Source organism: Phaseolus vulgaris, chromosome 10 (assembly GCF_051622355.1).
Source record: "Phaseolus vulgaris cultivar YP4 chromosome 10, ASM5162235v1, whole genome shotgun sequence".
Taxonomy (NCBI): Eukaryota; Viridiplantae; Streptophyta; class Magnoliopsida; order Fabales; family Fabaceae; genus Phaseolus; species Phaseolus vulgaris.
The window spans coordinates 42,195,303-42,220,243 of NC_143507.1; the positions used below are offsets into that span (position 1 = coordinate 42,195,303).

General features: G+C 28.0%; 2 protein-coding genes across 5 annotated transcripts; one reads left to right on the plus strand and one right to left on the minus strand.

The window, feature by feature from the left end:
* Window positions 1–3,014: 3,014 nt before the first annotated feature.
* Window positions 3,015–5,407, minus strand: LOC137818145 (jasmonate ZIM domain-containing protein 1). Of its 4 annotated transcripts, none has more exons than XM_068621398.2 (5): window positions 5,018–5,407; window positions 4,645–4,768; window positions 3,890–4,140; window positions 3,727–3,784; window positions 3,015–3,384 (listed from the first exon to the last, which is right to left on the minus strand). In XM_068621398.2, exons 1-5 carry the CDS (start codon window positions 5,178–5,180, stop codon window positions 3,276–3,278), a joined length of 705 nt encoding a protein of 234 aa, XP_068477499.1. In that variant the 5' UTR covers window positions 5,181–5,407; the 3' UTR covers window positions 3,015–3,275. The 4 variants fall into 4 exon arrangements, with proteins under 4 accessions (XP_068477499.1, XP_090152140.1, XP_090152142.1 ...); XM_090296014.1 differs by having other exon boundaries at window positions 3,727–3,808; window positions 5,018–5,404; XM_090296016.1 differs by lacking the exon at window positions 4,645–4,768 and having other exon boundaries at window positions 5,018–5,382.
* Window positions 5,408–19,687: 14,280 nt separating this feature from the next.
* On the plus strand, window positions 19,688–22,452 carry LOC137819635 (pollen receptor-like kinase 3). The gene is made up of 2 exons (XM_068623537.2): window positions 19,688–21,205; window positions 21,568–22,452. The coding sequence occupies exons 1-2, from the start codon at window positions 19,708–19,710 to the stop codon at window positions 22,302–22,304; spliced, it is 2,235 nt and encodes a 744-aa protein (XP_068479638.2). The 5' UTR covers window positions 19,688–19,707; the 3' UTR covers window positions 22,305–22,452.
* The last annotated feature ends 2,489 nt before the right edge of the window (window positions 22,453–24,941 follow it).

Genomic DNA, 24,941 nt, shown 5'->3' on the forward strand with positions numbered 1-24,941 from the left:
TTATATGGTATTTATTCTCACTTCTTTATTTTTTTTATATGATAAAAATATCAATCAATTTAAACAAATTGAAACCCTAACTTTTCAAACTCATTATACACCGTTATTAATGAATTATGTATCCATAAAAATAAAGAAATATTTTATAAAATCTGTTTGTTAATTTCCCAACCATTTTTTCTTTTTTTATTAATAACATTTTTTCTACTTTTTTTCTCATTTACTTTTTTTTCTCTTTTTTTCTCCACTCTTTATTTCACATCTAATGCTTGCTAATATAGTACCAAAAAGAAAACTCCAATGCAAAAATAGCATTATTAAAATAAGAAAGACGTGAAATGAATTGTACAATAAATTATTACAACAGTGTTTAGCGTTTGTAAGCAATAGGAAGATTTTTTGTGGTCAAAAGTGGACCCTTGTGAACGTTTCTTCTTCGAAAGTTAATCAAATATCATTTTTATTATTTTTTTATTATATGGAATTATTTCAATTTATTTTCATTTACATTGTATTTTTAGTTTGACTCTTAGGTCATAGTTATAGCAGTACCCACCATAATTATAAAACCAATAAGCTTAGAACTAAATTAAAACTATACAATATAAATGGATAAAAATTTATTATATATCATCTAAATTTCTTAATAACTTTCAGCTGATTTTTCCTTTATTGAGGTGAGAGAAACAATGATTATTTAATATTACATGGATCTAAAATATCTATTTATTGTGATGATCACAAATCTTTATTGAAAAATACGATTAACTACTTTTAATAAATAAATAATCTCAATCTTGTTTTGTATTTAAAAATTCACTTAAACTTTAAGCTTACAAAAAAACAAGTGAGTTTTCTTGTTTATTTTTATTTTTTTAAAAATTCTAAAATATTGGAATCACTAATTACAGTTTCTGTAAAATAAAATAAAATAATTTTAGTTTTAATTTGTATACAAATTCTTTGGTTCTACCATTTCAAATAGTATATATGGCATTAATAATAAGACAAATTATGCCAAATATTTGGTAACTTTCATTTGTCACTATGATAGAAAGTTACCAAAAATAAAAACAAAAAATAATTTTAAAAGGTACAAATTTTTTTAAAAAAATTAAACGAAAACTCATTTATTTAATAAAATACATTTAGAATTAAAAAATTCAAATTGAGTTAGTACGTCAAATATAATTCCATATCATTCAGGAGTCAACCCTAATGACCGTCTATATACGTTTTTCTCTGGAACACCGATCTTTAAAGTTATCAATATTTCAGTTACAATAATTAATCTTAACGATATTATCTCTCAAACAAATAATTTTAAAAGGTACAAATTTTCTTACAAAAATTAAACGAAAACTCATTTATTTAATAAAATACATTTAGAATTAGAAAATTCAAAATTGAGTTAGTACGTCAAATATAATTCCATATCATTCAGGAATCAAGCCTAATGACGGTCTATATACGTTTGTCTCTGAAACACCGATCTTTAAAGTCATCAATACTTCAGTTACAATAATTAATCTTAACTATGTTATCTCTCAAATTTAAGGTCGAAACAGTAACACTTAGGGTAGTTAGTATACAACGAAAAAGGTTTGGGAAATCCTCCTCTCTACAAAAGTTGTATTTAGAAAAATTGAAAAAAAAAAGTAGAGATACAAAATAGGAGAATAAATAAAAGTGATTGGGGTAGGTGCCTAACAATAATAGTATATGAAAGGAGCTTGGTCCCTAGAGTACCATACCCTAACAAGAGCATAGGCAAATGGGGAATAGGTTACTATGTTAGTGCTGTTCTCATTCCATCGCAATAGCGACAAACACAACCACTTGCATTTTTCTAAGTCGGTGTCTATGCTCATTTTTCACGTTGCAATATTTTCTATTATTACTACCTGTCACTTCAATCCACTAACTTCATTTCCACCACACACTTTTCTTCTTTCTCCCTTCTTCACACCATACCTACCTTTTTCTCACCCAAACACTCATCAACTATATACATTCAAATAATAATAAATAATGTTGCTTTATTTTTACTTTTCATACAAAATTAAATAATTAAATATATTTTATGTCCTTCTATCTTCATACAAAATTGATTTACATCACCTTTAAACTTTAAACATCTTAAATTTTTATAATTTTTTTTATCAACAGTAAACAATAAATAAATGTGAACCGCTTAAAGGGTGATTCAACCCTAATACAAGACACACAACCTTTAATTTTTTCCACTCGTCAGGTTCTCACCAACACCTAAAGATACTACCACTTAACTAATTTCGAAAAAGAACCGTTCACGACACGCACACTTATATTCAAACAGAATTTCATGTCATCATCCTCATACAGACCAAAAAATCAATACAACAATCAGAAAAGACAAGACGAAATGATGTAACCTAAGATTATGCATTTAGTTGCACAAAGGCAAACACTTCAAATACATCCTAAACCATAAATTATTATAGTAAACAATCTATTAGAATTAATCATTTTTAACTGATAAACATAAAAAATATTATAATAAATCTACGCTGAACATTTATTTATTAAAAAAAATAAATTTGATAAAAACTTGTTTCAATAGTTTTTTATTATAAATACTAAAAGTTTAAAGTTTATATTATAAAAAAAATCAAATTCGTGTTATAATACACAAAAAAATATATTTAATCCAAAATAAAATTATTTTTTCAAAAATCAATACATAAATAAGCAAGAAAGCAATACATAGATAGGGAGATTGTCTTGACTGTCCAAAAATATTATTGAATTAATTAACATGGACTGTGGAGTGTATAATTTTCACCCGTGAGTCATGATGAATTGCGATGATAATCTCAAAATAAATTAAAAAATAGAAAGCAAGGGAAGAGAGTGAACAAATCAAGATTTTCACCCGTGAGATACAACAACACATGAAATTATGCAGACGAATTCATGAGCAGGTGTAAAAACGACTCTGTGATGATAAAAAGTGATCAAAATCATGCACTCAGTGACTTTAAACTTTCTTAAGCTAACCAATCTGAGTAATAAAATTATAAAATTTATCTCTGGTTTGGTCCACAGAAGAAGGACCTAATTGATTAAATATTATAATAATACATACATACAGATATATATATATATATATATATAAACTATATGATAAATTCGTATGAAGGCCACAGCAATCTTCGAAAGGCCTACAATGATGTAGTTAGGAGCTTTTGGTTGACCAGAGCCTGTATATCCTAAGTTCGTGAAGAGCTAAACACCTACAAGTTAAGGTCAAACTGTTTAGAACACTGATCTTCAGGTTCACCCCCTGAACTGCTTCCCTCTGCTTTCTGGTTGTTCATTTGGTAAGGCCCTCTTGCAATAACCCTGCACAATTTCAAGATTCAACAATTATTATCAACATAGAAAGCTATAAAAAGAATCACCCAGATGAATAAAGGGTGTAATTTGTAGTTTTCCAAGGTTCTTGTCAAAGAATCAGTAACATAACATCTCCCTCTCTTCCAAAACAAGTTCTTTTTTTCATACATAAGACCTTGTTTAAGAGATACAAGTTGAACTCCACCCAGAAGAAAGATACATTAACAATACTTTGAAATAAAAACTTTATACTTTCACTTCTTTAACCAATATCTATATCCCCCTCCATAAGGCACATATCAGCATTTTCTGTGATTAAAAGTAGCAGACAGAAAACGGCTAAGTTACCTTTCTTTTCTTTTCTCAAGAAATTTTAGAAGTGAAGCTCTTCTTGGATATCTCATATCTGTTTTGACAGAAGAAGTTGTAACTAGAATTAGTGGTTAATTTGGTATGTAATTTGCTTTGTTCACATGACAGATAGGGTTCATTAAGATATTGCATTAAATACCTGAACCAACTCCTTGGCTTCCTAGCTTAGGGGTTTCTGAGGTGTTTGTTTGTGGCACTTTGGCCTCAGCCAATTCTTTAGTAGTAACCGGACCACTAGGGGGAGTTTCTTCGGCGCCGGAAGTGTCCGACGCCAGCTTGGTGGCCAACTCCATGACCTCTGTTGCCTTCTCAGGAGGAAAAGCATCAAAGACCAACATTTTTCCAGCATAGAATATTGTCATTTGAGGAGATTCAGGAACCGATGAGCTACTGCAAAAGAATCATAATGGGAACATTATCAATACATGAACCTCATCAAATTTGGGAGATGTGATGAAGTGATAATGATGTAACATACACACATGTACATAAATTAAACAGATCTAGGTACAAAAGGGGATAAAGGGTTAAATTTTCAACTGCATGAAGTCTAGTTATAATATAAGGGTCCTAAAACTTCAAGCTGCTTATACTTGTTTTTCATAAAAAGCAAATATTCTGTATGAGTATGACAGAGACCCTCATCAACTAGAGACGATTTAGATCCTCACAAATGTTGGTTCAGTTTTGCTTGGCATACCCTTCAAGATATAAAAGGTAACACCATTCTTCCAAGATATGGATATACGGGTAATTTCACAAGGCTCAGGCTTTGAACATCACCTAAACTATTCCTCAGAAAATTAAAAAAGACCCACTTGTTTACCCCAACCTTTCTTGGCTTCGAATTCAGAAAGAAAGAAAAAAAAATAACAGAAAAATTGCAACACACACCTAAGATTAGACTTCTTAATGCAGGGGTTTTCCACAAGCTGGGGAAGAAAATCCATGGCAGAAGCGCTTAGTTTCAAAGCCCCATCTGAGTTTTGCAGGCTGCCAAACAAATCCTTCGTACTCGCTGGAATTTTCAAATCCAAACAAACAGCACCCCCATCAGAAATTCTCATCACAAGCAATTTCACACACTTTCTACATATTTCTACGCAATTAAGCTAAAAAAAATCCGATACCAAACCACCAATTGTGAGACACACAACCTACCCACAACAAAAATTGGTTGGGAAACGCATGACGTGACAAAAACTTAGTGACCAAGGCTGATAAAAATAGTAGCAAACCAAGATTCCATGAGGAACAGAGATTATACCTTTAGGTTCCATTTTCCCAACCATTCCAAGGGTGGAGTCACCAGAAGCTCGTTTCTCCTTCAAGAACTGGCTCAAGAGGCTGCAAGTCTGAGAAAAAGAGGATTTTTCCGGTGCCTTGCCGGACCTCCGGGCTTCCGACACGGTGTTGGAGAAACTTGACATTTTGAAGAGATGCCCACCAAGAAATTTCCACGGCAAAACCTGTGAAAGTGGATGAATCTTTGTAAAAATGATCTCTTTGGTGGTGGGTGATCCTTGTTCAGTTCATAGTTGAAAGGAAGAGGTTTGAGAATATAGATGGGGTTGGCAGTTTTCCAAGCATGTTCCTTGAATCTGCTAAGGTCTGAGAAAGAGGGTGAGACCATGTGGTCTTTATCTTCCTAATTATTATTTTAAATTAAAAATTCAAAATATATAATAATAATAATAATAGTCATGATAATTTACTCTTTTGTTTGAAGCACGTGTTTTTTGTGGGGGAAAAACATGGATTTGTTCAGTGTTTAAGTCTCTCTTGGCTTTAAACTAACTGGTTTTGGAAAAGTCTATCCTAACCTAAGAGAGAGAGAAATGTAATACTTTCTCATTTAATTTCTTTGTCTTCTAGCTTTTTTAAGAGGATTTTTTTTACTTCATATAATTAATACAATTATTGATTAATTTTTTAATAATTATGTTAAAAGTATTTATTGATATATAACTTTTTTATTAAGTGACTTCCATCTCTCTTCCTTAATCATCTTATTAAAATTAAAAAATATTTTTTAAAAAGCTTGAAATTTCTTCTATATTAATATTTTTCAAAACTAATCCCGTAAATTATATTAATGGCTTATATATTTTTTTTCACTAAACTCAGTTCAATTTAAGTTCTTTTTTAAAAAATAGATAAACTATGCAACCAAAATATCTTCCATCAAATGATAAAATTAATCAATCCCACTAATTTATTATTGAAATCAAAGAAACAATATATTCAAAGATATTTTTGTGAAAAAAATTAATGTTAACGACATTTTATTACTTAGATCTTAAACTAAACTTCTAATTTGAACCTTGTGATAAGAATCACGGTAGTGTGTTTTTTATAAGTGACTATTTTGATCACTACATATGTAAATTCATGACAATTTAATTTATCAAAAAACGAAATTTTAATTCAATATCTTAATACATAAAATATGTTAATAGTTATATCTTATTTTGCAACTTATCCTAAATTAAATATTGAACTTTACATATTAATCGCAATGTCAATGTAGTTCTCAAATAATACAACTTAATGTTAAATTAATGTTTAAAAATTATAGTTTGATGATAAAATGGTCTTATAAAACTTATCATCATAATAATTATTATATATTTAATTATGATTTGTATTTCGAAAGACTTAAAAATATAATTTCCTCTGTAATTTTTTACAGAACTCGAATGTATTATTATGAAACAATTTTTAATTTACTTAAATAAAATTATTGTGAAATTTAATTTTGATTTAAATTTTGAAGTTAAAAAAAATTAAAAAAAAAACATAATCATTACAAGAAAGTAATTAGTTGCTATAACAATTAAATTAGAAATATTTTAAAGACTAAAAAATTCTTTTATTTTTAAGTTAGTTTCTAAATTCAATCATGCAAAGGAATGGACATTTTATAAAATATCAATAAAACAATTAAACATAATTTATCTTCAAGCATAACACCTATTTTATAATAGATGAGTTATATATGAAATATTTTGTATAACAATAATAACTAATAAAATAATGAATAAGGTAACATAGATTATGCTACCGAATAACAAAGGCGAGAAGTGTTTAGTACAACATAATATTAATTTTTGAATGGAAAAGGAAAGCAAAACAATGAAAGGAAAAGGTTTATTATGGAAAGGTATAAGAAACCAACAAAGGAAAGCCAAAGTACTAAATTTATAGTTACTACAATAAATTTATTAAATAGTACATTAGTCATTATATTAATAAATTAGGTATTATTTTAAATATTTTAAAATTATTAATATTTAAAGTAAATTTTATTATTAATAAAAATTTATTAAATAATTTTTAAATTGGTATCTAAATTAGCAATTAATGTTTTATTTACTAATATTTTAAATTATAAATTAACTTCAATTAGTCTTTGGAGACTAACTTATAATTTAAGATACTAGTAGATAAAACCTTATAGTTAATTGTTAGATACTAATTTAAAAATTACTTTATAAATTTTTAATTATTTTGATCTTTAAGATTAGTTGTAATTTGATGATTTTCTTGTATTAAGTTAATGATATTTAATTGAATTTTGTAATGAGTATTTTTATAGTTGATTTGAACTGGAAAAAATAGTTATTGAGAACTGATGTTATTAGTTTGAAAAGATAATTAAAATCATAAAAGAATGACACATGAGAAACCTCCCATCTCCTCTCAATATATATATTATGAGTAATATCATCAAAATCAACCATAGTTAGGTTTAATTTGAAGCCTACAATATGAATATTTTTCTGCTTCTAAATATTTACATATAAATTGTTTGTAAAACACAATAATAACTTTCACCAAAAAAAATCATTAAACAAAAATTAATTTTTGATACTAAAATAATTAGTTCTGATTGACTAAATTAAAAACTATTTTATAAACTAAAAAAATTATAAGTATCTAAAGTAGTTTATATTATTAATAAAAATTTATAAATTGATATATAATCATTATCTATTTACTAGTTTATATTCTAAATTAGTCTCTACTAGTCTTTTAGAGACTAATTTAGAATATAAAATATTAGTAGCTAAAACATTGGTAACTAATTTAAATATCAATTTAAAAATTATTTTATAAATTTTTATTAATGACAGAAACCATCATAGATAGCCAAGTTTCTTTTAATCTGTACAATATTATCTAATTTAATCAATATAGTAACTAATTACTTTTTGTCTTTTAATTTTAATCATTATTTAATAATTTTCTTGTAGTAATATTTATACTACATATTTAACACTATTGATTTACAACATAATTTCTGAAGTTGAAGTTTTGTCGTAGATATTTACGAAGAAGTAAATATATGGATATGACTTAGAATTTTATGGTATTTTGAATGAATCTAAATATTTGTAATAAGAAAATAAAGATGAAAGACAAATCCATCTAATTAAACCTCTCCAGATTTTATAATAATTACACTCCAATCCCAATTTTTTAAGCAAATTTTTATTATGTTATTTAGAATATACTATTTTAGTCTTCTAACATTCCATTCAATTTTATACTTAGATTACAGGTCATTTTGAATTACCTTTCATTGATGAGATCTTTTGTTGAAAGAAGGATTTAATTTTTAACTATTAAACATTTTTTTAAATGCCAAAAGAACAATGCAAAATCTTTACGATCATATGCTTTGTGGAAAAGTCAGATTAAAAGTTTTTTAGAAAAAGTTGAGATAGTTTTAAATTATTGTCCTTATCAAATTTTTTTTCTATTTTCTTGTAAGTAGCTGATTTGTTTATCTAAATTGTCTAGGTAGTTTTTGTCGGAAGTTTTGTTTGGTATACAAGAAAAAAAGATTCGAAAGGGGCCATCAAAATGGTCTTTAGTACATTATACTGTTATTTCTTAATGCAAAAATGTTATTCATATGCAAGTTGTTACCATCAAAACCAGTTTAGTCCCGACAAGTAAACATGGTTATGATATGATGTCAAACAAACTAATTCTTGTAGTACTGTCTCCGTGAAAATGTTAAGAAAAAAAAAAGAATAAAAGTTTGAGTAAAAGAGAAATAATAATAATTATTATTTTTTTCATCCGTTTATCGTAAATAAAATATGTCACGTGTAAGACGAGTTTAAATTGAATAGTGGCTGGGATTGTTTCTGCAATTTAAAACCATGTCTACAACCGTACGCATATAATAAATAATAAAGGTTTTAAATAAATTATCAACACAAAGCTATCTTACGCCACAATTAATTTTTAATTGTTATTTTTTATGAAAAAATAATTTCATGTATTATATTTTTGGAGTTACACAAAGAAGGAGATTTAAATTAGTGGACTCGGTCAGAATTTTTTTATTTTGAGAAAAAAAGAAAAAATAAATCGAAAAAGAAGGATAAACAATAAAAGTTTAATTATTTTGTTAAATAACAAATATTTTGAAAATTATGCGTATAATTAATTTGATAAAATAAATACTAATAAAATAAGTACGGATATATTTTATAAAAGTAATTTATTTTCTAAACGAGTACTATTTATCCGGATGTAGATATACCTATTTACAAGAAAATAATAGCAAAAAATAAGAAAAAATTTTGAAAACTTTTTTATATTGGTATGAACAAATAAGAAGAAAGACAACTTGTTAAATAGGAGAAAATGAGATTACCTTCATTAATTTTTATTGTACATGCAGAAAACTTTATTAAATATGATAAAAAAATAGCAAACTATCAATTATCGTATTATCGTTATATAACGAATAATTGATTTTGTTAATATAATCAATTATTAATTACTATATATACAAAATGTAATCAATTGGTTATAAATATGACATTAATAATTAATTATTTATAAATATAGCGTACTCGGCGTAATTTATTACCTTATATAATATAATATTATTAAATTACAAAAAATAAAATAAATAATGGAATAGTATAAAAATAATAATAAGTTTATAAAATATCAATTAATATTAATGTTGAAAACTAAAAATAATAATAAAGTCTTAAAATAATCATAATCAAAGATAAATTTATAAAATAAAAATATTATGTAAAAATAGTAACACAATCATAAATAATAATTATAGTAATAAAAATAAAAATTTTATTTAATATTTATTTTTAAAAATCTTGCATATATTTATAACATAAGATAATTTTTTTTCTGAATTTAATAATTATAAAAGTATTTTTTAATATTTCATATACAAATAAGTAATTATATTTCATCTTAAATAATTCTAACCACAAAAATATTATAATCTTATCATATCAATTCATATTTTTTATCAATTACACCTATCATATTATTTATACATTTTCATAATTTTTTTTAAGACAAGTTCCATTTTTAATTGTTTTTCCTCAAATTCATTGTTTTTTTCTTTCTCAAATTCATCATCCATAAAAAATAAAAAATAAAAGCATAAGTAAAAGTAAAGTTTGACTATGAATATTAGGTAACAACGTGAGGAGAGTGGGATTGCGTGCCGACAACAAGAAGCGCGTGTGTGGGGTCCACGTGAGCGGCTGAATCACGTTTCTTTGAGACTCGTGTCGTGACTCTTCGCAAACAAGCACGTGATAAGCAATTCTTCAAATATTCCTTTCTTACGTCATTTTTAACATTTTTCTATATTTTCTACGTATTTATTTTTTTTACAGCAATAATTTTATTTTCTATGTATTTTTACTAAGCTGAACCTGTAAATTAATTAATATTTTCCCCATAAATAAAATCTGTTTCATTTATGTACAATACTGTCATTTATATACCAATCAATGTTTATGAAAATAACGTACTTTAATTAATGATAATATTTTAATTAAATTTATAATTATCTCAATTAATCTTGATAAAAGTAAATGTAAAAAATCGCTAAAATTATTACTATCTGTATCCTAAGTTATCTGCAATTTTATTAGTTATAATTTGTCCCAAACTAATTGGTGTTTTCAATTTATGATGCATAATTAATTTTTCTCTAATGTGTTCTCATGTAAATCGTGTTTATATAATGCATTTATTGAGAGACTAAGACTATTCTAGTAAACGTATATAAAAGATATACTTATTATTATTCTTCTTCTTAATTTATATGTAAAAAAAAATATAAGGAAAAAAGCTAAAACGTAAAAAGAAATGGAAAATAAGGAAAAATAAAACAAATATTAATTATTTGGAAATATTTTTCCTATAATATGTCAGTGATGTATCGTTTTCTCATTTTACATCTGGGGTACATGTATTTCCACGTTTCCTGTAATATAAAGTTTAGTAAAAATGTAATAAACGTGTACTTCTTTTCATTTTAAAGTAATAAAATGTATTATATTTAATTTGGTGACCCTGCTTCTTTATATTAGTCTTTTAAATTATTTCATTCAAATTTATTCAATTTTTTAATGTAACTTTGAGTGAATTACCTATTATATTTTTGTATTCTTTATTTTAATCTATATTTATGTGTCATTACATTTTCTTTATATTATTATATCTATTTTTTAATTTTTATATTAATTAAAATAAGAGTACGGTTGAAAATATATATTATTACTTGCTTATATATATATTTTTATAATAAATAGTATATGAAAATAAAGAAAAAAAATAATGGATAAAAGACATAATAATGTGAAGGATGGCATTATTCTTGGTGGACCAAACAACATGGTGATAAAAAAAAAACACGGGGAATCCGTGCTCCTATCTCTGCCCTCTTATTTAAATTTTGGGGAAAGTCTCACATGATAATGTTACACTTTTACACAATATAAAATTACAACATAATATACTCCTATATAAATAAAATATCGAATATATATGAACTTATTTTTTTATAACAAAAATAATCGAATGCTAAATTTTTAAGTACAACTATAAATTTGAGTGTCAATGTCAAAAAGTTATCACACAAAAATAAATTACATAAAGAAAGAGATGAGCATAAAAATAAACTATTTCAAGAAAAAAAAAATTGAAGTTATCATCATATTACTTGGTTTTGACTCAAATGCGTTATTATGTATGTATGAATAGTTTATATTTTAAAAAAATATGTATTTAAAATGTTAAAAATACAAATTAAAAATCTTAAATAAAGAAATAAAAATGAAGGATAAGTTATAAATAGGGATGTAAGGCAAGCTAGTTTATTCCATATAGGTTTGTTGGTCTGTCTCATGTAAAAAATACAGATTCATTTCGCTGGTATATCCTGCATGAGAGGTAACTTACGAATCTCTAGGTCACTTTGTGTAAGAAAAATATATTTTAAAAAAATATATTAATTATAAGAAAATCTATTTTTGTTGCTGAAAAATTAAAATCTTATCCCTGTTTAAATTCATTCCATTAAGATAGAAATATAAAGAAATTCAAGTATGAAAGTTGTTAGAAGGCTCGATTAAAAATAATTAAAGTTTTATTTTATAATTATTTCCATTCTATATATATACAAATGTATCACACAAATAACATAATTAATAGAGGTAAAATTTGATATACATATATATGAATTTGAGAGTCATATATACTTGAAACTCTTACATCCAATTCAACCAAAATGACATGAAGATGACTATAAATATATACTTGAAACTCTTACATCCAATTCAACCAAAATGACATGAAGATGACTATAAAATATTTTAATGACCACGAATATTTTTTTTAATGAGTATCTTATTAAAATTTATTCTTTATATAATTTTTTATTAACAAATTTTTAATAGAAGACTTAAAACTAAGTTCAGTGTCACTTCTAATATTAACTTATTTAAATGATTATAATATTTATTTTTTTAGTACATTAAATTTATTTATTTTTAAATAAAATAAAATAAAAGTCACACTGCAATAATGGATGAGTGAAATATGATTTTTTGTGTGCAGAAATATAAAATAATTATTTTTTTTATTTACGCGGGTCAACTTGCACCGCCCCACTGTTAGCCCGTGCAAACTGCGGGTTATGCAGGACAGGGGGTTATATTAGTTAGTTCACTCCACTTTTTGATGGTGGATTGCAGGCCCACCCACCTGGCATGTCCCGAATTGTTATCTTTAGTTATAAAGAGATAATGAAAGTTAAGTAATGAAGATATACGAGAATAAATTAATTAAAAATATAAAAAAATGTTCTTACAGGTCTAGAAACAAATAACTTCTTTTCCTCTGCACCTGTCGGCTTCACGGTCTTCTAATTTGGGCTTGAGCTTTCGGTTACACTGTTCACTGATTTGGGCTTGGATGTAAGTTATAAACCTTCACTTGTTGGGTTGGATCAATTGGAATTCTCGACCTTTGGTCTCACTATCAACTCTCAGGTAGGGTAGGTGTGTGTACCTGCAAGGAGCTCCAATGATAAAGTCATAATCAATTTAGTTAATTATCAGATAAAATTCACTTTACCTAACTCATGGGTTGATCACCTATTTATAGTACTCACTTATTGGGCTTTTACTTTTTGTACCTTACTTTTATTAAACATATTGTGCATGTTTAAGCCTATTTAATGGGTTTTGCTACAATATTTTGACATTTGATTATTGGTTTCTTCTCCATGCACCCCCACATTTTTCTTCATGCACCCCACAACTTTAAATATTTCAAAATTAACCTTGACCTATAATTTGAAAAGGGACATCGTGCTGGACTTCCATTGTTGTTGTTCATCTTCATCATTGAGTATCAACTACTGTGGAGGATCTTTGTAATTGTTTGGAGCAAGGTGGAGGAGTATGCAACGTTGTCAGAGTGTTGTTTGGGTTGTAGAGGTAAAAGTTAAGTTTTTTTTTAGGAATATGGTGGCTATGGAGATTTCGGGGTTACCGGATATCAGGATCCGATAATGTATTCCAGATTCATAAATCCAGAATTAATTAAATTGTGTTTTTCGAATGAGGGGTGTTTCGGAAGTTAAAATATCATAAATTGTTGTTTCCTGGATGTAGAAATCCAGAACATTCCCAGATGCAGAAATCTGAGATTTTACCGGAAGCATAAATCCAGGATTTTACCATATTTGTGATCCGAAATTCTACCAAATTTTATAATCTAGAATGTGAAAAATCATTTACGAAAACAAAAATCCATACAAAAAACGGATGTCTAGATCTGAAAACAAAAAAAAATACTTACCTTTGCTAAGAGCACTCCAAATGACCAAGAAGAAATGTGTGAGATTGGAAGGAGAATGATTTGGAGGTGCCGCGCTGGTAGAAGATGAAGAAACAGGAAAGGCTGCACAAGAAAACCAGCCCCTGCCTTTTTTAGGGTTTTTTAGGTTATGGGTAATTTTGAAATTTTAAAAACAAATAAGGGTGATTTAGTCTTTGCAGAAGAGTGTGGGGGGTGCAGGAAGAAACTGTCTTGATTATTTAGTCATTTTTGTTTTGTTTTTCATCTCATTGTCGGCCTTTTAACCTTTCGACCATTTAGTATAAACAATACAAAAAATTATATATATATATAAAATTATATATATATATATATATATATATGTGTGTGTGTAATGTCTTGAACCCAATCATTAAGTCGACCAAATGTAGCCAAGGCCCACGTCCGTTGGGTCGACCGATAGCTCGAGTCCAGTTATGCTCAACCAAGACCAACGAAGCTTATCCGTGATTAGGAGTTAGGTAATGTAGCCCTAAGCACTATCAAACTTCTTAACCTAGCCTAATAAGGAAAGTACACCAAAGGTAATATAAATAACACATATTCTAAAGAATTAGGTACGTCATCATATACAATGCTTTGAGAACCGAGTATTGAGTCTTTGCTAACTTGAGCGTTGAAGTGTTTTCTGTAGGTATCCTTTGAGTCTGGATTACAAGAAGACTGAGAGCTGAGGCCAAGAAGGATAAACGAAGGAAGGAAGCTTATAGACAATACGACCGACCGATAGAAGAGTCATCTCAATAGTTCTCTAGACTCCAACCCTCAAATGAAAACAAAATATATATATATATATATATATATATATATATATATATTTATTGTATAAAGAGTTGAAATCGTGGTGGATAAGAAGTTGTCAATATCAAATATCAAAATCATCTTCTAATATCTTTGAAGAGTTCAACCATAAACAACTATGTTAGTCAATCTCTAAGAGTCAAGATTTTGACTTTTAGGAATAAGTTTCGCTACTGCAAGAAATTTCTATCATTTCAATAACCACCCACTAGTAACACTATTGAATGTTCAAACAATAAACAACCTAAGATATTGTTTTGGTCTTTCTTTTTGTATATTAATTATAACAAATATAAACACAGAGATGATAGCAAAACATAATGTTTCGATGAAACTTCATAATAGATATTAAAATACAAACACACCCTCCGTAATATAATTGATACCAATACTTATTACCTGAATATGTATAAATATTATAGTATCTAATTTGCGGATAGTTATTATATGTTGTTATTTGTGATATTTGTAGTTGGATATTTAAAATAAACTAAGTAATCAAAATAAAATTATCAATAAAAAACATTACCCATTGAAGAATAATTTAAAATTTTGATTTTATGAATTTAATTTTTAATTAAATTTTATAAATAACTTATATTTTAAAGAATTATTTTTAAATAATCTTATTTAAAACTTTTAAAAATTAGAAAATAAACAAATTTCTGCACCTTTCCATAACATCCGTTTGTATGGATATTTTTCATGTATATATATAATCCCATAAAACAAAATTGGAAATTTCAATTTTATCAATCATGCTTAGTTTATATTTTTTTACATTAATTATTATAAAGTCATATTGAAAATTGATTTAAGGTAAATGATGTTTTCTTCCAGTGATAAGTTGTTCCCATTACACAGGTAAAATAATAGTCTGTTTTTGGTATTGTGTATCTGATAAATTTGTACACGTAATTAAGTATGATTAAACACAAATTTTGCGTTAAATAAATGGTTTTCACATGTGAAAACATAGTGTGAAACCATTATGAGAGACCATTAAAAGTCATACCAGCTGAAACTGGTTTACACTGAAAACACTTTTAGTGTATATATTTTCTTTGTAAAAAACTCAAAACATTATAGATATTTTTAGTGAACAATATTTTTATTAGCAGTTAGAAGTATTAATAGCACGTGTTTTTATTTTTTTTTACATTTATGAGGAAACCTAAATATTTTTGTTTGACTCTTTTGGGATTTAGCAGCTAGTGAGGCGTGGTTGGGGAACAATAATGTGGGAAAGCAATGACTTGAATTTCCACCAAGTTTGAATAGTCTTAAGAAAGGGCCAAACATGCATAAAAAAAATTGACTTTAATTTAAACCAACCAATGAGAACCACCTACTTAAGTCCACACTTGTAATCATGGTCAACTAAAAACGTCTTCATTTAAAAAAAACACTACAAAAAATTAAGAAATAAAAATCAATTTTTAGAAACTAAACAAAAATTTGATTTCTAAATTTGTTTTAAATAGTTTTTAAATTGGTATTTAATTAGAAAAGTTTTAACTACCAATTATTTAGTTTCTAAATTTAATAACAAAAACTATTTAACAATAATAAAAACTAATTTATAAACTATTTCTTTTTTAGTTTCTAAAATTGTCTCTAATTTAGTTACTATTGTAACTAATTATTTTGGTATCTAAAAATTGGTTTCTATTTCGTGATTTTCTTGTTGAGAAAAAAAATTATTATTATTTTTATTGTATATTTGATGATATTAAAATCGGTTGAACAGATTGATTGATTATTTCTGTATAAGAACTGAAATACTTTTGAAGTATTTTATTTTATTTGATTTTTTTTTTGTTAATAAAAAAGTTATAGACCTAAATCTACAAATAATATTCTCTTCATTTGGTTTTAAAGTTAAGCATTATAAAAAAACCTAATTAAAATGAGAAATTCTATTTAAGATAATCGGTTAAGATTCTAATAAATATTTATTACTATTAAATAAGTAATTAAATATTTCGTTTAAATGATTTAGTAATAAAATTAAGTATGAGATAAAAGTAGTATTTTTTCCTCTAAATATTTATTTTAGGGTTTGTAATACTCATAAATATACTAAAAAAGAACATATAAAATATAAAACTATATGTTTAGTATAAAAAAATTATATAAGAGAAGAATTTATCCAACGAAAAATTTAATATATACTTATATTTAATTAAAACATATATGAATGCATATTTTTTAAATTTAACAAAAAATTATAAGGAAATCCTATAATAAATTTAGATTTTCATGATAATCTATATCATCATTTATTTATGTATGAAATACAATACAATATATAACTAACTACACAAAAGAGTAAATAACTAACTACACAAAAGAGTAAGTTAATAAAAATTAAATTAAATTTATTTTTTTTATAAAAAACTTTCATGTTATGCATCACTATGTTATTTGACATCTCAGTTATACTGACACCTCAAGTAACAACAATCATTTGTCATCGCATGAAAAAAGTATTACTAAAAAAAAAAAAATACAAAATTATGGGGGGTTAACAAAAACGATACATAGGTAGACTATACCTATTAATAAAGAATTCTAAGAACAGACTAAATGAAAGTCTATTTTACTAAGGAAAGAATTCTATATGAATAAATCTTAAAATAAAAATTAAATTAATTTACAATTAAATAATAGTCATTTTTATTATGGTGTGCTCCAACATAAATATATAATAAATTTAAGCATAGATAATAAATAGATGTTAAAATATAGACATTTTTCATAAAATTTATATTATTATGTTCCACAAAAAATAATATTTGACTCAACTAGCACTTAGATAATAATCAAATAGTAAGAATAAATGATTAAGGTGAATAGTGTAATCAATATTTATACATTATATTGAGTCCAATTACTTTTTAAGTTGTCATTGTCTTGTATCTTATTACTTTGTATGAGTTAAACTTTAGTAAACAAAGAAATATTTACTATAGTCTAGTTTCATTTTACTTAATATTTATGAATGCATATGAGGTTAATACACCATCTTCATGCATGTGATTCAGTAAATCATACCTATTGCTATTAATAAAATCTCTCATTTAAATTCACATATATGTCACCCATCATTATACATATGCATAACATTACTAAAACCAACAACTTAATAATTTCAATTTTATTTATATATGTTATCATCACATGTATGCTTATCTAGCACCAAAATCTCGCTCGAGCAATAAGTAACACATAAAAAAGTTAGTGTTTCATTAGCATTGTCGTTGAGCTAAAATTTCTTATTTTATGAATAGGCCTAGAATTAACTTGTCAAGATATTTGTTTGAAGGAAAATCATGTCTAAAAGAGGAGTTAATCTCATCTTAATTTTTGTTTGTCTTGCTTAATATTTAATTGTGCAAAAATCATGATAAGTCTAAACATACACATCACAAAACCTATTCAAAATTTGACAAATTATATATTATCAATAAAACTATTTTTAACATGGTTAACTCAATAATTAACGATATAAATCATTCGAAACTTCATATTAAACTATCTCTCTTTTTCAATGAATTTTGAATAACTATTTAGAGCAAATTTCAGGTGCTGCATTTCAACGACATAATTTTAATTACTTTTTGAACAAATCAATTTTATAACCATTTTCCTTAAGATTTTATCATTTTCAATATATCATTTTTTAAATATCTTTATATATAAATTTAATTTCAGTGTTTTTTAAACAATAGTTAAGAATAACGTTACATCCTAACATAAATTATTCAACATAGATCTAAATACAACGCATATGTTCAAAATATTAATTTACAATAAATTTTAATTATATTCTAATTTTTAACATTGGAATATTTTTTATAAATTTGATTTATACAAAATAATTCTTTATTCATTATGACACACTAGTTCAAATATTAGTAATCGATGTGAGTGAATACAAAGTCCTCTTTTTAACATTTTAAGTTCAACTTCTGCACATGAGAAAAAAAAAGAGTATTTGAAAGGAAATATCCTACTAAAACAATCAATAAGTTTTTAAATGGATAAATTAGTCATCTTTCAAATTAATATATATTTTACATCTATGATACAATGATAAAAACTTAAACTTCTTGCGTGTTTTTAGTAGTATGTAGTCATTTTTTTTCTACAAGAATGAGGTTTCTTTTACAATATTGGGGAACTCTAATTCTTACATAAATATTTGGATTCATATATACCCAATGTTGTATTTCACTGTATAATACATAAATCATCCATCTGCATAAATATCATCTATATTAAGAAGTTGTATGTTTTGTAAAAAGTTTGTACTGAAAGAGATTTTGTTTGATAAAGAAAAAGAATTTAAATAGGATTATACATGTGCAATCATCTTCACCAATAATGTTTTAAAAGGGATCCCATTTTGATAATAAAGAGGAAAAATTGACCCATGCTGCTAAAAAAACTGAAGAAGTTGCTGCTGGGGTTTTGGAGAAGCCTAATATAGAAGATGATAGAATCCAAAGAAGCATGTCATATACCATACTCACACCTTTCTCTATGTCTGTGTCATTAGATATCTGCTATCGTTTTGGGTGTCCAAATATAGTTTCTGATTCCTACATGTATGTGTATTTTGGAAAATACTTGCTCATGATTTAAAGATTTTGATCCTTGCAAGAGATATCTGAATGATGAGTACTTTCATTGATGCAATATAAAATATGCAAGATTTTGGTATTTCTATTGTTGGTGGTTCCGATAAAATAGTGAAATATGTGGATTTTACAGCAATAGAAAGATGAATAGTTGGAAAGATGCAATGCTATAATTATCAGAGAAGGATATGATTATAATGGTTTTAATCAGCTTTTGACTTGTTCAACAAAAGCTCCAATCTTCCCTAGAGGGCCCTCTCATTGTGAGGTTCTCTTTGCACTCTTCCAAAAGAGACCCCCTCACCATGCATGCATGCAGGGGTCACAAGAAAAAACAAGGGAAAAACGAAAAACTAGCAGAAGCAATGACCCGGAAAAAAAAATCACAATCACATTCCTTAGTTCTGAATACGCCCTGAGGCACCAAATTTTCAGCAGAGTAATGGCCATAGCTCCGGCGATAATTCTCCACCCAACTCTCATCATCATTGTCACTTTGCCTGTGATATATTCCATGACAGAAGCCGAAGCTTTGGTGAGTCTCAAAAGAACTTTCTCCAACGCTGAACTTTTGGATGGTTGGGTGGCTGATTCTGCACCTTGTAGTGTAGAAGATCAATGGGAAGGTATTCTTTGCAACAATGGCCTTGTCACGGGGCTTCGCCTTGGAGGAATAGGGTTAATCGGGGAAATAACCGTTGATCCATTGCTTGAACTCAAGGGTCTTCGAACTATCAGCCTTAACAACAATTCTTTCTCAGGGTCCATGCCAGAGTTCAACCGAATAGGGTTCTTGAAAGCCTTGTATTTGCAAGGAAACAAGTTTTCTGGGGATATTCCTCCGGAATACTTCCAGAGAATGAAGTCTTTGAAGAAAGTGTGGCTTTCTGATAACCAATTCACGGGGAGCATTCCAAATTCATTGACCGAAGTTCCTAGTCTTGTGGAGTTGCACCTTGAAAATAACCAGTTTAGTGGAACCATTCCTGATTTTAATAACCCATCATTGGAGAAATTAGATGTTTCCAACAACAAATTGAAAGGTGAAATTCCAGCTAGTTTGTTGAGATTCAGTGAGAACTCGTTTTCAGGGAACTCTGATCTTTGTGGTGAGAGGGTTGGAAAACCATGTGAGAAGCCAATGGAGACCCCAAGTCCTGCTCCTATGGTTGCATCAGATGCAGAAGATAATGCACAAGATAATGGTGGTGGTAATGCGCATGTTCCACATAAGAGTACCTCATGGGAGGTTACTGGCATTATAATAGGGAGTGTAGTGCTTGTCTCAATAATTGTATTTTGTATTGTGAGAACAAGGCGAAAGAAGGAGGAGGAGGAGAACTTTGATATTTTTGGAAATTATACTAATGGTGGTTCCGTGGAAGTTCAAGTGACTGCACCGGTGAAAAGGGATATGGAAGCAAGTACAAGTGCACCAGTTAAGAAATCATCATCCAGAAGGGGATCTACAAGTTCTCAGAGCAAAAGCGTTGGAGAACTTGTGATGGTAAATGATGAGAAGGGTGTGTTTGGGTTGCCAGATTTGATGAGGGCAGCCGCGGAAGTGCTGGGAAATGGAAGCTTTGGATCTTCTTACAAAGCCGTCATGGCTAATGGAGTGGCAGTGGTGGTGAAAAGGACCAGAGAGATCAATGCTTTGGAAAAAGATGGTTTTGATGCAGAGATGAGGAAGCTCACGGCGCTTAAACACTGGAATATATTGACCCCTTTAGCTTATCATTTCAGAAAGGAGGAGAAACTAGTGATCTCTGAGTATGTTCCCAGAGGCAGTCTACTGTTTTCACTGCATGGTAAACCTTCTTCTTCTCAACCATTTCAAATGGACAGAACTTAGTTATTACTTTCTTACAAAGGTTTGCACTTACTAAAATCAAATCACTTAAAGAAACTTTATCTAACTTGTTTGTGTTATAAGCAACTTAATCAAACACCCACAAAGAAACTCTCATCAAACAAGAACTAACAGTCAGTCATGGTATTAAGAAAAACAATCTATAAAATTCGAACACGTCTCTTAAAGTCAGACACACGTATATAGCACACATGACAAACGTATAGCACACATGAAAAATGGTGTATTAGACACACGTATAGCACACATGACAAACAAACGTATAGCACAATTTACTTATATACGTTGTGTTATTTGCAGGTGATAGAGGAACATCGCATGCTGATCTAGATTGGCCTGCACGTATTAAGATTGTTCATGGAATTGCGGAAGGGATGAGTTATCTTCACAGAGAACTTGGTTCCTCGGATCTCCCACATGGCAATCTGAAGTCCAGCAACGTTCTTCTGGGACCAAACAACGAAGCATTGCTGGTAGATTATGGGTTCAGCAACATGGTTAACCCTTCAAATGCTGCACAGACACTATTTGCTTTCAGGGCACCAGAGGCAGTACAACATAACCAAATTTCACATAGCTGTGATGTTTACTGTCTTGGGGTTGTGATTCTGGAGATACTCACTGGGAAATTCCCTTCTCAATATCTTATCACTGGGAAGGGTGGAACCGATGTGGTGCAATGGGTTGAAACAGCAATCTCTGAGGGGAGGGAGTCAGAAGTGGTTGATCCAGAAATTGCAAGCTCTAGGAAATGGGTAGGTGAGATGAAGAAACTCCTGCATGTTGGTTCTGCATGCACCGAAAGTAACCCTGTGCAACGGTTAGGGTTGGAGGAAGCCTTTAGAAGGATAGAGGAGATAAGATCGGAGGGTGGCCATGGCCAAGAATCAAGAACAATAGAGGTGTTGCCATGTCATAGACGTGGGTCTGCAGGTTCACAACAATTTGAGAACCAAGGGCCTTTTGACCCCTCACGGAGGAGACATGGAACAAACAGCTTCGGAAGTGAGGATAATATTGAACTTGGCAACTCCTAGGTAACAGATTTAGAATGTCTTCATGGGAAAAAAGAACGTGTGATGTGTGCAACTGTGTTATTTGCTACATACCTTAGAAATTTTTAACTTATAGATCAGGGACATGTATAAATTTTTATGATACTTAAGTTTAATCATATTTCAGTTATAGGACTAAGTTGTTTTTTTTTTTTTCTATTCTTCTTTAGGTTAATATAATCTTCACCTCGTTTATCAGTTATAAGTTAAGATTAAAGATAATTTATAAACTCATTAATTTGAAGAATCCATAAGATAATTTTTATTAATAAAATCGTGACGTAACTTATTTCAGTATACCAATACTATTAGATACAAACAAGTATCTTTGATTACAATATTTTAAATTTAAATTACAATACATTACTTGAAAGGACCATACCCAATGTTACTTGAAAAGGATTGAAGAGAAATTTGGTTTGAAAGAAATTCCACAGTTTTTGCCAGTGTCTAAGTCTAGAAGGAAAATTGAAGATGAGCATAAGATAATTTTACTTTTTTCACTTCCATATTTTTTCCAAATTGTTGAAATTTTAAAATCTTTACACTTAAAAAAAATACAATTTATAAAACAAATGATCCAAAATACTTAAAAAAGTTATTTTAAATTACAGTAGTACATTTTCGGATTCTCATCTCAAAATATGTTTTTTTTTAATAAATCTGAAATGCGTACTTTAATTTTTTATACCTTCCAGCTATTTTTGTTAGAAAGTATAAGAATTTTGAAAAGTTATTTGTCATTTTACTAATGGAGACATGCAAAAAGCAATTTGCCAGTGACTTCTTCTTCCTGCAACCCTACGTTTTTCTTCCTGCACACCACAATTTTCTAAATTCTGAAACTAGCCTTGAACTTTTATTTGGAAAAGGGAATCGTAGTTACTGGAAATAGAGATATAGGAGTGTGCTACGGATTCATCATTCTGAAACCGAATTATTTTTTTTCTAGATGAGGAGTATTTGGAAGTAATTTTTGCATAAATTATTGATTTCCGGATTGCTGAATCTGGAAGCCTAGTTCTGTTACGAATTGGTGGATCTAGAATGTTTTTTTTTAATTGTGGATTTCTGAATCGGAATGCATATTTCTGTTACGGATTGGTGGATCCAGAATGCTTTTTTTGAATGATGAATTTTTGAATGTGAAATACATATTTTGAATTACGGATTGATGGATCTGAAATTTTACTGGAAGTGTCAATCTGAAATTTTCTGGATTCCATAATCCATAATGCAAAAAAATAAATACAGCTCAAATGCATTTTAGGGTTTTTTAAAATTAATAGGGACAGTTTGGTCATTGTATAACATTGTGAGGGTGCAGGAAGAAAAATGTAGGAGTGCAGGAAGAAACTGCCTTTGCCAGTAGTAGTGGAGTGCAATAAACGAACTAAACCAAGTTTGAGTAACTTTTTGGGACAAGCCAATTTAAAACGAGCCACAAAAAGTATCAAGTGGCGTTTAGCTCACAAGTACTTGTTGTCCCTCTATAATTACTTCCTGCACCTTTTTATTACACTTAATTTTTACATTTTATAGAACATGTTAACCAAAGTGTATCAAAAGAAATTTAGGAAAAATATATTTCAGTAATCTATAAATACTTGACAATAAAATTTCTCATCGTGAAATATTTTTTCAAGAACAATTTAAAATATATTTAAGACGTTAGCAGAAAAAAAAAGAAATTCAATTCAAGGATTTTTCATGTTTGATAATCAAAATTAGTTCTGTGGGTGAAGTATCTCTATTCATGTTTTTCATATTCTTGCAGAAACCGTGATTTCCAAGTTTCATGCTCATTTACTGTTGCAGAAACTGATTTTGGAAAGTTTTTGAGAAAATTAAAATGTTTTGCTAATTAGAATTAACATTGCAAAATGTGTTTTTAATTGTTTAGAAAGTTTGTCTGAAGTTGGAAGAAAGAGGAGAGAGAGTGAATGAATGAATGAGAAAAGGACAAAAGTTGATAATTTAATAATAATTATGGTGTGCTTAAGTCAACCATATGCTAATGTTCACAGCATACTACAGCTGGAGGTTCATTGAAATGCATAATTAAATTATGTAACTGTTAATTAACTAATAATTAATTAATGAATTAATTATGAGTGTGAGCATGCATATCCTGGCATACAACAATAACCCATACTCACTCTCATTCTGCAAATTTGGATATTCCTTATTATCTCTATCTGTCACAGAATTTTTAGGTTCCATACCCATAATAATAACTTCATCATCTCATTATTTTTCAAATCTCGATACTTCACACCTATTTCTTAATACTATTGTTTTTCTAAATATGTGCACACTCCCCCAAAATCACATGAAACCATTTTTTCTTTGTCCTTTTGACAATAGTAACATGACAAAGGGTGTTTATGTGATAAATGCTATTTTTTTTAAGATTAAAATTTTGAAACCTGCAAGAAGATATTGAAGATATTGGAGAAATATAGAAGACATTAAGTTTATGTTTAAGAAATTTTTAACTAGTTTGGATGGAGGAGTGTTTGAATCTCGGTTTGAGAAGTGCATGACTCGTGGCTCAATCGAAATCAGAAGAATGAGTGTTTAATTTTTAATTTAATTTGAATTTGAATCGAAAAACAG